This window comes from Oryctolagus cuniculus, chromosome 18, assembly GCF_051225735.1.
Source record: "Oryctolagus cuniculus isolate XC-2025 breed Fujian yellow rabbit chromosome 18, ASM5122573v1, whole genome shotgun sequence".
NCBI lineage: Eukaryota > Metazoa > Chordata > Mammalia > Lagomorpha > Leporidae > Oryctolagus > Oryctolagus cuniculus.
In genome coordinates this window covers 26,135,417-26,148,169 of record NC_142884.1, presented here as the reverse complement: position 1 = coordinate 26,148,169, position 12,753 = coordinate 26,135,417, and the positions used below count along the sequence as shown (strand labels likewise).

Genomic DNA, 12,753 nt, shown 5'->3' with positions numbered 1-12,753 from the left:
TTGTCACTGTCTTTGGAAGAGCAGAGTTTTCGGTTTGATCAAATCTCATTTGTCAGTCTTCCTTTTATGGTTAATGCTTTGTCCTTGTTTTCCCACCAGATCTCTGCCTGGCTGGGTGGTGTTGGTTCTCTAGTGCCTTTTCGAGGATTGTATTTCACACAGATCATTGCTGTTTTCTTAGCAGGAGGATCGGTGAGAAGTATTCAGTTCACCATTACCACAACAGAAGTCCTGAGATCAGCTTTTACCATGTTGTGTTCTGTAAAGTCCTCTTGAGTTGAGTCTGAAATGCTTTCTTCAGTCATGTGACCATCCTGTCTTACCCTTCATGAAATGTGTCGCATCTGCAGGTTTGTGTTAATGACGACCTGGTTGCAAAGAATTTTGCTTGTTATGTGTCACCCATGGAGAAGCAGCAGCTGGATTCTGTAGAGAAACCAAGATTAAATATGAACTCAGCCTCCTCCAAGAAACTCAACCCAGCTCTTACTCTTTGGCCAATGTTTTTGCAAGGAAAATATTTCCAAAGAATGGAAGGTGAGTGAATTCTCTGACCAACTTGTATTTCTCTCAGATTGTTCACGACCTTACTGTATTGATAGGAGTTATTGTGCCAACTTTTCCCCATGTGGAGACAAAGACTTGGACTGTTTAAAGTTTAATCCTGATGAGTCTGAGATAGGTTTTAAGGTCCTGAAACTGCTACAGTTTGTTTATGTGAGACCAGGACGAAACAATTCTGGTTTCTTGTTAACATTATGTTTTCAGAAGTCCAGATGTCTGCAGCTTAAAGTTATTTGCAAAGTAAGTTTTTGAATAAGTTTTAAACACACTTTAAAAAAAATATTTATTTATTTGAAATATTTATTTGAAAGGCAGAGTGATGGAGAAGGAGAGTTGAAAAAGATCTTCTGGGGCCGGCGCTGTGGTGTAGTGAGTAAAGCCGCCACCTGCAGTGCCAGCATCCCATATGGGTGCCAGTTCAAGTCCCGGCAGCTCCTCTTCCAATCCAGCTCTCTGCTGTGGCCTGGGAAAGCAGTAGAGGATGGCCCAAGTCCTTGGGCCCCTGCACCCACGTGGGAAGACCCGGAGGAGGCTCCTGGCTTCATTCGGATAGCACAGCTCCAGCCATTGCTGCCATTTGGGGAGTGAGCCAGCGATTGGAAGGCCTCTCTCTCTCTCTGCCTCTCCTTCTCTCTCTGTGTAACTCTTTCAAATAAATAAAATAAATCTTAAAAAAGTAAATAAAAAGTAAAGAGATCTTCCATTCACTGGTTCACTTCCCAAATGGCCACAACAATCAGAGCTGGGCCGGGCCAAAATCAGGAACCTGGAACTCCATCAGGGTCTCCCATGTGGATGGCAGTCTTAGCCTGTACCTCACAGCAATCAATTTATTAGATGAACATCTTTAACTTTGCTCAAATATTCATCAGTTCTAAGGAAATTGCAACCTCGAAATTGCAATCTGTTTTAGCTGTGAAACTCAATTTGAGGAAAATCCACTTTTCAGTGACTTTAAATCAGCAAAAGGAATATCCTTTGGATAGTGAGTCAACAGATAGAAGATCTCTCTCTTTGTCTCTCTTTGTCCCCTGTACTCTGCCTTTCAAATAAACAAAACGTCTAAAACTGGGGGCAGTGTTGTGGTGTAGTGGAGTGGGTTGAGTGGCTGCTTGTGACACAGAGTGCCAATTCAAGTCTTGGTGACCCAGCTTCCTGCTAATGCATATGAGAAGGCAGCACAAGATGGCCCAATTGTTTGGGCCCCTGCACCCATGTGGGAAACTCGGAAAAGCCTCCTGGTTCCTGGCTTCGGATCGGCCCAGCTCTGGCTGTTGGAGCCATTTGCAGAGTGAACCAGCAGATGGAAGACTTTTCTCTGTCTCTTCTTCTGTCTGTAATTCTACCTCTCAAATAAATCTTTTTTTAAAGAGTTATTTATTTAAAATGTATTTTTCTATAAGGTATGAAGAAGGGGCAGTTGTAGACTGTGGAAATGATTTTTTAAATGTCACTCACATTCCTGTCCCCACCCAGGTATTTTGTTCTTTAAAGCACCAATAAGAACAGAAATCATGTAATTTGGAGTTTTATTTCAAGCTTTAATCCTAAAATTTGTTCTTTTGATCAGATTCTCATGGTTTAAATTTGCTGACACATTCTCTGCAGCATACGAGGTGCAAGGATGTTGTTGGTGACCTGGAGCCAACTGCTGCAGTGCTGGGTGAGTTCTGCTACTTTGGCTTATTTCATAGGCAGAGTAAGAGAATACTCTTATCTGTCTAAAGCTTATGAAGGTTGTTTAGAGGGGCTGTGGTAGCTTCTCGCGCTCTCGCGCTTGCTCGCTCGCTCGCTCTCTAGTGGAGCCAGTTTGTGACATAGGTGCTGTCAGTGGTAACTGGCCCTATGGTGCATCCTTAGAGCTTGTCTGTGTGTGGTACGGATTTTTCTCAGCCTGGCCTAGGCCAGTGGTGTGTTCTCAGGCTGTACATATGCTTTTGTGGCTGAGTTTTCTTTCAAGCAATCAAGCGTGTACAGGCAAGGAAGACACACTGAGGAGGGCAGAGATCACCAGTCTTTGATTTCATATCTTGTGTAGATATTTGATGAATTAGAATGTTGCACCAGGGTGAAATCTGTTGGCTTCTTTCTTTCTTTTTTTTTTTTAAAGTTTTTATTAATCTATTTGAAAGGTAGAATGAAATGTGCAGCCACTTGCAACGCGCACATCTTGTGTCGTAGTGCTTGTTTGAATCCTGTTCCTTTGCTTTAGATCCAGTTCCCTGCTAATGTACCTTGGAAAACTGTGGAATCAGAAGATGACCCAAGTATGTGGGCCCCTGTACCCACATGGGAGACGCAGATGGAGTTACAGGCTCCTGGCTTCAGCCTGGGCAAGTCTCAGATGTTGTGGCCATTTGGGAACTGAACTAGCAAGTGGAAAACCTCTCTCTCTCTCTCCCTTTCGAATAAATAAATAAATCTTTTTAAAAAATATACATGGTTCATACCTTACAAGTGGCTGCTTAATCTGCTGTGCCATAATGCTGGCCTCTCATGCATATCTTTGAAAAGGAAAATGTTATAGTGAACCAACAAAAGCTGATGTGAAGTATGACTAGATGGTTATGTAAAAAAGCAAAATTGTTAGATGTTGTTTATGCATGTAATTATTTTCCTTTAATCCTTGTAAAAAGCTATTTTAACTGTATTTCAATTAATTTTTGCTATTTCTCTTTGAAATTGCCTTATATAATTTTATTTTAATTTTTAAAAATTAAGTTATTTGAGAGACAGAAAGGGCAGGAAGGGAGAGAGCTTGCCCCCATGTGTTGTCTCCATGTGCCTGTAACAGCCCAGGGCCAGGTTGGGGGGTGCTGAAGTCAGGAGCCAGGAACTCAGTCCAAGTCTCTGACATGTGTAGCAGGACCCTGATCACTAAAGCCATCGCTGCTGTCTCTCAGGGTCTGCATTAGCAGGAAGCTGGAGTCGGGAGCCTAAGTCAGGCATTGAACCTAGGCACCACAATATGAAACATGAACGTCAGTTGCTAGGCCAAATGCCCATTCTACATTACATATATTTTTTAAAACCAAAGAGTAATGCTTTGCTAATGGTTGGTCAAATAAATAGCATAAAATGGCTGTCATGGAAAGTGATTTTCTCCTGTTCATACTTTTTTTTTGGAAGATTTATTTTTTTTTTTTATTTGAAAGACAGAGTTACAGACAGAGAGGTCTTCCATCCACTCGTTCACTCTCCAGATGGCCGCAATGGCTAGAGCTACGCCAATCCAAAGCCAAGAGCCAGGAGCTTCTTCCAGGTTTCCCACGTGGGTGCAGGGGCCCAAGCACTTGGGCCATCTTCTGATATCCCAGGCCATAACAGAGAGCTGGATTGGAAGAGGAGCAGCCAGGACTAGAACCGGCGCCCATATGGGATGCTGGTGCTTCAGGGCAGGGCTTTAACCCACTGCGCCATAGCACTGGCCCCTCCTGTTCATACTTGTCTCATCCTAGGTTGCTCCCCAGACATAAACCTTTTTATTTTAAAGCTCTTTATTTTGATATTTAATTCTGAACTTTAAAAATAATTACATATGTGTATTTTTTACTGTTTTGAGGCTTGTCAGCTGTAGACATGGTCATGATTTCTGTGACAGATGAGCTCCCGTACCCCTGTCCACAGTCATTCCTTCTAAAGACCTTTATGAAGCACTTACTCTAAGTCAGGTGCTATTCTGGCGATTCATCTGCTTCTGCGGAGTTTGCATCCATCTTCTCAGTAGAAGTATTTTTAGAATAATCCCAGACATTCTAAAAAGTTGGAGAACATTGTAAAGAGTGTTTTTCCCAAAACCACTAAAAAAAAAGTTGCTGCCTTAATGTCCATCGTTCCCTAATACCTGAGTGTTTCTTCATCAGACAAGGACATTCCCCCAAATATCCACAACAGCCATCAAAAGCGGAATGGAATGGTAGCAGGCACCCGTGTGACCCTGTAACCCTCAGACCCCAGTCAGATTCTGCTGATAGTGGAGGGATGCGGGTTAGCGCCACTGAACTGCTTTAGTGATCGTCTCCTGAGTGCTGTGCCGTCGGGAGCTGTTCCCCGGTCCTTCCTGATGCCTTACCTGACTGCGCGCCGTGTCCTTCAGCCTTGCCTTGGGCTGTTCATCCCGTCCCGTCCTGCCAGACGACGCAGGGTTTCCCTTGGCCCTGTTCCTGATGGAGTTCACTGTATCACTGAGGAAGGTGGAGCCCGCCGGGCTTCTCCACTGAAAGCTGTGCTCTTGCCCATTGTGAGGGCTTTGCAGACAGGTGCTGGGAAACCATGTAAAGACTTCTGTCCCTTGTATTTGCTCATGTATTCATGAGCATATTAATGTGGATTCCTATCTGTAACAGAAATCAGCAGCTCTTCTAAATTGCCCTGGCTTCCTTTCATAGGGAATGGCATTTTTCAGCCAAAATCTGGGAGCCAGGTGTGGTTGTTAGGGTACCATTGCTCTGAGGCACTCCTGTGGACAGAAGCAAGGATATGTATGTCTTTGGCGTGTGTGTACATCTGTACATCTATTATCTTTTCTATGTATTGAAAATCAGGAGTTGGGGCCGGCGCTGTGACACAGCGGGTTAAAGCCCTGGCCTGAAGCGCCAGCATCCCATATGGGCGCCGGTTCAAGACCCGGCTGCTCCACTTCCGATCCAGCTTCTGCTATGGTCTGGGATAGCAGTAGAAGATGGCCAAAGTCCTCGGGCCCCTGCACCCATGTGGGAAACCTGGAAGAAGCTCCTGTTTCCTGGCTTCAGATTGGTGCAGCTCCGGCCATTGCGGCCAATTGGGGAGTGAACCATTGGATGGAAGACCTCTCTCTGTCTCTCTCTAACTGTTTTAAATAAATAAATAAATCTTAAAAAGAAAATCAGGAGTTGATGTGTATGTGTGTCCATACACACACATATTTATATCTGTCTCTTTTGGTGTCATTAGAAGTTAACTTTTTTTAAAAAAATTATTTATTGAAAAGGCAGAGTTACAGAGAGAGGAAGAGAGAACAAGTGACATCTTCATCTGCTGGTTCATGCCCTAAATGGCTGCAGTAGCCAGGCCTGGGCCAGGCCAAAGCCCGGAGCCCAGAGCTCCATCTGGGTCTCATGTGTTTTTCAAGGGCCCAGGTACTTGGGCCATGGTCAGCTGCTTTCCCAGGAGCACTAGCAGGGAACTGGATCAGAAGTGGGGCAGCTGGGACAAACTGGCACTCATAGGGAGTGCTGTCATCACAGGCAGCAGCTTAGCCTGCTGTGCCACAGTGGCCCTGATGTTAGTAACATGTTTGACAGATTTTTTTTCCTCCTTTCCTTCTGTAGATTAGTGTTTCTTCATCTCTCATCCTTTTCTCTTAGCCTTCTTTTTTCTTTTGAAAAATTATTTATTTGAGAGGCAGAGAGAACACTTGCATTTGCTGTTTCACATCCCAGAATGCCTGGGCTGGACTGGGGTTGAAGCTGGGAGCCTGGGATGCTATCCGAGTCTTCTAAGTGGGAGGCAGGAATCAGATTACTGGAGCTGTCACCACTGCCTCCCAGAGTCAGCATTAGCAGGAGGCTGGAGCCAGAGCCAGAGCCAGGTGACCTAGGTGTGCTGACATGGATGTGTGTGTCTCAACTGCTAGGTTAAGTGCCCACCAAGCTCCTTTTTTTCTATTTTGTATTTACTTTTACTTTAAATGAACTGATTTCTGAGAGGTTTTCTTAATTTTTTGAATGTCATCCTCTTTGTTTCCAGTCTAGTATTTATCTTTTGAGTTTTCAGTTTAAAGACTTTTTATTGCCTAATTTTTTTTGTTTGTTTGCCTGCCTTTTTATATCCAACTGTTTTGTTCCATGAATACTATTCCTTATTCTCGCTGGTGTTCTAAATAGTTTTACAGACTTTTACATCTTTTTAAAAATCCTTTCAGACCGTTATTTTATTTCAGGCCTGAATCTCCCTTCCCACGCTTTGTTTCTTGATTGCCACGTATTGATGGCACTGCACTACTTTGTGCTTTTTGTTTGAAGGCTGATCTTGTGTGGACATTTTCTCTTTGTGAATTTCAACTACTACCTCTACTCCAGCTCCAGATTGGAGTTTGTGTTCTCAGCTGAGATGCTGCACCCCCAAACAGGTAGTGTAATTCTAGACCCCAGCTACGCATGCCTGGCCTGCACAGTACCTTAGAGAAGGATCAGACCAGAATGCGGTATCAGCTCACATTGCCGTGTTAGCTCTTTGTTTCAGTAGTTTAGTGTCTAATGGCTGGTTTTCTTATTAGTACTTAGAGTGAACACTGCTGGAACTGCCTCTGGAGGTTCCTAGGAGATGATGTGGGGTTGGATTCCCTTCCTTGGAAGTCATGCCTCAATTTTTACAACCTGTAAATACCCAGCTTGATTATCTGTAGTATTCACTAAATGATTGTTTTCACTTCTCAAAATCAGATTTAGGCTTAGCTGATGAAGATTTATTTAAGATTTATTTATTTATCTGAAAGGCAGAGTTACAGAGAGGCAGAGGGAGAGAGACAGGTGTTCCATCTGCTGGTTCAGTCCCCAGAGGGCTGCAATTCCAGGAGCTGAGCCTCTTCCTGGTCTCCCATATGGGTGCAGGGGCTCAAAGACTTGGACTATCTTCTGCTTTCCCAGGCCATAGCAGAGAGCTGGATCAGAAGTGGAGCAGCCAGGACTTGAACCGATGCCCAAATCGGATGCCAGCACTGCAGGTGGTGGCTTTACACCACAGCGCCAATCCATGATGAAGATATTTGAAAGAGAGTGCTTTAGAATTTTTTATACCTCCTGGGTTATTCAGATTCAGCTTGTTTACTTTCATCTTAAATTTTTTTTAAATTTATTTTAAGGTATAGGGAGAGAGAATTTCTATCTGCTAGCTTACGTCCCAAACACCCACAGTGGCCAAGGATGAGCCAGGCTGAAGCTGAGAACCAGGAACACAACCCAGGTCTCCCGTGTAGGTGGCAGGTACCCAGTTACTTGAGACATCCCCACTGCCTTCTGGGGTCTGCATTAGGAAGAAGCTGCAATGAGAAGCTGTAGCCAGGAATCAAGTCCAGGTGCTCCTGTGTGGGATGTGGGTCTCATAACCACTAGGACAAATGCAGGTGCCCATCATCCTGTTTTCTGGTAGCTTCTGTGTCTTTTTTTTTTTTTTAAGATTTATTTTATTTATGAAAGAGTTACAGAGAGAGGAAGAGCCAGAGAGAGAGATTTTCCATCCACTGATTCACTCCCCAAATGACTGTGATGGCCAGAGCTGAGCTGAGCTGAAGCCAGGAGTCAGGAGTTTTTTCTGATCTCCCATGCAGGTGCAGGGGCCCAGGGACTTGTGCCATCTTGTACTGCTTTCCCAGGCCATAGCAGAGAGCTGAATTGGAAGAGGAGCAGCCTGGACTAGAACTGGTGCCCATATGGGATGCTAGCACTGCAGGCCGGGCCTTTAGCTCACTGCACTACAGCGATCGATGGCCCTCTGTGTCTGTTGCATGATAAGGTGAGATGCACAGGACAGAGCTGGTGTAGCAGAGAGATGGCTGTATATCAGAGGACAAGGAACTAGAGTCGTATTTGAGGAAGAGTAGGGCAGAGAAGGTACAATGGGTCCTTCAGAGCTCATGTAGTGCAGGTATCAATTGTTCCGTGTACCCCTAAAAGAAGTGATGTGCATAGTTGTGAACCTGAACTTGGCTGAAACTGACTTACAGTCAGTATTCCAGTTACAACAAATCTCCCCATTTTATAATGCTCTGGATTCTGTGATCAGGACCTCAGAGTGGCCCCCAGGAGTGTTTGTCACTGTTTCTCAGTGTCTTGGGCCTCAGCTGGAAAGACATAGAGGCTGATGGTAACCAAACACTGGGATTCACCTGAAGACTGTGTAGTCAGGTTCTGGCAGTTGATGCTGGCTTTGGGCTGGAACCTCAGCTGAGGCTGTTGTCTGACCTGTAGCAGCCTTGTGTTGCTTGGGCACCTCCCAACCTGGTGGCTGGGTTTCAACAGTGAGTGTCCAAGAGAGCAAGTCTTGTTGTGATCTAGCCTTAGAGTCATGCAGCATCACTCCCATGTCTTTGATGAACCCACTCAGGTTCATGGGAAAGTAAAATACTCGTAGATCCCATCTTGCTATGGGAGTCAAAGTCGCATTGTAATTATGTGTTGGGAGATAAGACTGTTGCCTTCTTTGGAAAAGATCTCTGCTAAGTTGGGAAAATAAATTATGTTTCATTTTTCATTAAACTGATAGGGGAATTTTTAGAACCTTTTTCTTAACAGTCAGGGTTGACACAAGATTTTTTTTTTAACTTTTATTTAATGAATATAAATTTCCAAAGTACAGCTTATGGATTACAATGGCTTCCCCCCCATAACGTCCCTCCCACCTGCAACCCTCCCCTTTCCCACTCCCTCTCCCCTTCCATTCACATCAAGATTCATTTTCGATTCTCTTTATATACAGAAGATCAGTTTAGCATACATTAAGTAAAGATTTCAACAGTTTGCTCCCACACAGAAACATAAAGTGAAAAATAATAGATGATTTTTTAAATGATGATGAAATCAGATCAGACCTATTGTCATGTTTCATCCCAGTGAGAGTCAAGTTGGGAATTGATAATTTCTTCTTTTTTTTTTTTTTTTACAGATCAGTTTAGTATACATTAAGTAGGCCGGCGCCGTGGCTCAATAGGCTAATCCTCCGCCTTGCGGCGCCGGCACACCGGGTTCTAGTCCCGGTTGGGGCGCCGGATTCTGTCCCGGTTGCCCCTCTTCCAGGCCAGCTCTCTGCTATGGCCAGGGAGTGCAGTGGAGGATGGCCCAGGTGCTTGGGACCTGCACCCCATGGGAGACCAGGAAAAGCACCTGGATCCTGGCTCCTGCCATCGGATCAGCGCGGTGCGCCGGCTGCAGCGGCGGCCATTGGAGGGTGAACCAACGGCAAAGGAAGACCTTTCTCTCTCTGTCTCTCTCTCTCACTGTCCACTCTGCCTGTCAAAAATTAAAAAAAAAAAAAAAAAAAAAAAGTATACATTAAGTAAAGATTTCAACAGTTTGCACCCCCATAGAAACACAAAGTTAAATATACTGTTTGAGTACTTGTTATAGCATTAAGTCTCATTAAGGACAGAGATCCTACATGAGGAGTAAGTGCACAGTGACTCCTGTTGTTGACTTTACAAATTGACACTCCTGTTTATGGCATCAGTAATCTCCCTATGCTCCAGTCATGAGTTTCCAAGGCTATGGAAGCCTTTTGAGTTCTCCGACTCTTATCTTGTTTAGACAAGGTCATAATCAAAAGTGGAGGTTCTCTCCTCCCTTCAGAGAAAGGTACCTCCTTCTTTGAAGACCTGTTCTTTCCACTGGGATCTCACTCACAGAGATCTTTCATTTAGGTTTGGTTTGGTTTGGTTTTTGTTTTGTTTGTTTTTTTTTTTTTTTTTTTTTTTTTTTTGCCAGAGTGTCTTGGCTTTCCATGCCTGAAATACTCTCGTGGGCTTTTCAGCCCGATCAGAATGCCTTTAGGGCTGATTCTGAGGCCAGAGTGCTGTTTAGGACATCTGCCATTCTATGAGTCTGCTGAGTATCTCGCTTCCCATGTTGGATCACTCTCCCCTTTATTTATTCTATCGGTTAGTGTTAGCAGGTACTAGACTTGTTTATGTGCTCCCTTTGACTCTTAGTCCTTTCATTATGATCAATTGAACTGAAATTGATCACTTGAACTAGTGAGATGGCATTGGTACATGCCACCTTGATGGGATTGAATTGGAATCCCCTGGTATGTTTCTAACTCTACCATTTGGGGCAAGTCAGCTTGAGCATGTCCCAAATTGTACATCTCTTCCCTCTCTTATTCCCACTCTTATATTTAACAGGGATCACATTTCAGTTAAATTTCAACACTTAAGAATAACTGTGTATTAATTACAGAATTAAACCAGTCATATTAAGTAGAACAGACAAAAAAATACTAAGAGGGATAACGTATTAAGTTGTTCATTAACAGTCAGGGCTCTGCTGATCAAGTCACCGTTTCTCATAGTGTCCATTTCACTTCAGGAGGTTTCCTTTTTGGTGTTCAGTCAGTTGTCACTGATCAGGGAGAACATACGATATTTGTCCCTTTGGGACTGGCTTATTTCACTCAGCATGATGTGTTCCAGATTCCTCCATTTTGTTGCAAAGGACCGAATTTCATTGTTTTTTACTGCAGTATAGTATTCTAAAGAGTGCATATCCCATAATTTCTTTATCCAGTCTACCATTGATGGGCATTTAGGTTGGTTCCAGGTCTTGGCTATTGTGAATTGATCTGCAATAAACATTAGGGTGCAGACCGCTTTTTTGTTTGCCAATTTAAATTCCTCTGGGTAAATTCCAAGGAGTGGGATGGCTGGGTCGAACAGTAGGGTTATCTTCAGGTTTCTGAGGAATCTCCAGACTGACTTCCATAGTGGCTTGACCAGTTTGCATTCCCACCAACAGTGGGTTAGTGTCCCTTTTTCCCCACATCCTCGCCAGCATCTGTTGTTGGTAGATTTCTGTATGTGAGCCATTCTAACCGGGGTGAGGTGAAACCTCATTGTGGTTTTGATTTGCATTTCCCTGATTGCTAGTGACCTTGAACATTTTTTCATGTGCCTGTTGGCCATTTGGATTTCCTCTTTTGAAAAATGTCTATTGAGGTCCTTGGCCCATCTCTTAAGTGGGTTGTTGGTTTTGTTGTTGTGGAGTTTCTTGATCTCTTTGTAGATTCTGGTTATTAACCCTTTATCTGTTGCATAGTTTGCAAATATTTTTTCCCATTCTGTCGGTTGTCTCTTCACTCTCCTGACTGTTTCTTTTGCAGTACAGAAATTTCTCAATTTGATGCAATCCCAATAGTTGATTTTGGCTTTGACTGCCTGTGCCTCCCGGGTCTTTTCCAGAAACTCTTTGCTTGTGCCAATATCTTGAAGGGTTTCTCCAATGTTCTCTAATAACTTGATGGTGTCAGGTCGTAGATTTAGGTCTTTAATCCATGTTGAGTGGATTTTTGTGTAAGGTGTAAGGTAGGGGTCTTGCTTCATGCTTCTGCATGTGGAAATCCAGTTTTCCCAGCACCATTTATTGAATAGACTGTCCTTGCTCCAGGAATTGGTTTTAGATCCTTGATCAAATATAAGTTGGCTGTAGATGTTTGGGTTGATTTCTGGTGTTTCAATTCTGTTCCATTGGTCTATCCGTCTGTTTCTGTACCAGTACCATGCTGTTTTGATTACAACTGCCCTGTAGTATGTCCTGAAATCTGGTATTGTGACACAAGATTTTAAATTCCATGTAAAGTCCTATTTTGTATTTTCCTGTATTAAGATTTCATAATGGTGTTTATTTTTATTAATTTTTTGGTATCCTTTCTATCAATAACACCTTTCAAAGTAGCTTTTTTATCACTGTTTTTCTTTTTCAGATAAAGATGTGAATTGTAATATGGATTCATTGAGAGATTCACCTAAAAAGAAATCTGAAAAGAAACAGCAGTGCCTCTCTTTAAAAGATGAAAATAAGGTTGTATTTTCCTTTAAAGATTTATTTATTTATTTGAAAGTCAATGTTACACAGAAGGAGACGCAGAGAGAGAGAGAGAGAGAGAGAAAGAGGGAGGTCTTCCACCTGCTGGTTTACTCCCCAGCTGGCCGCAGTGGCTGGAGCTGGGCTGATCTGAAGCCAGGAACCAGGAGCTTTTTCTGGGTCTCCCACGTGGGTGCAGGGGCCCAAGGACTTGGGCCATCTTCTACTGTTTTCCCAGGCCATAGCAGAGAGCTGGATCAGAAGTGGAGCAGCTGTGACTCGAACTGGCACCCATATGGGATGCCGGTACTGCAGGCGGCAGCTTAACCCGCTACACCACAGTGCTGGCCCAATAAAATTGTGTTTTTAAAATGCTCATTTTATACACAATTTGCAAAATGTTAATAATATTCTTTAGAGTCTATTAGTAACCAAAAACATGGTTTCTATTAGAAAAATCCTTGGCTACAATAGTTTTGTTTATGAAACCAGACTTTACATGTTTGGTTACTTTGAAAGAGCTCCAGCTCCCCTCCTACCAAGCTCTTGTTTATGGGACTAATGGCCTCTGCAAAATTAGGTGTTCTCATTTAGGACTGTGAAAACCTGGCATTCTGGGACACTCTTAATAGTTTGTTGC

At 43.4% G+C, this 12,753-nt stretch overlaps 1 protein-coding gene across 3 annotated transcripts in view; it reads left to right on the top strand.

Moving 5' to 3' along the window:
- LOC138846717 (putative ATP-dependent RNA helicase TDRD12) overlaps nucleotides 1–12,753 on the top strand; it is a 90,248-nt gene that overhangs the window by 20,482 nt on the left and 57,013 nt on the right. For 2 of the 3 annotated variants that reach the window (XM_089319180.1, XM_089319178.1), the window contains 3 exons: nucleotides 351–537; nucleotides 2,135–2,227; nucleotides 12,013–12,110. In XM_089319180.1, the coding sequence (XP_089175306.1) occupies nucleotides 351–537; nucleotides 2,135–2,227; nucleotides 12,013–12,110 (378 nt within the window). The remainder of the gene's footprint in view (nucleotides 1–350; nucleotides 538–2,134; nucleotides 2,228–12,012; nucleotides 12,111–12,753) is intronic. The other variant, XM_089319179.1, reaches the window with a different exon arrangement.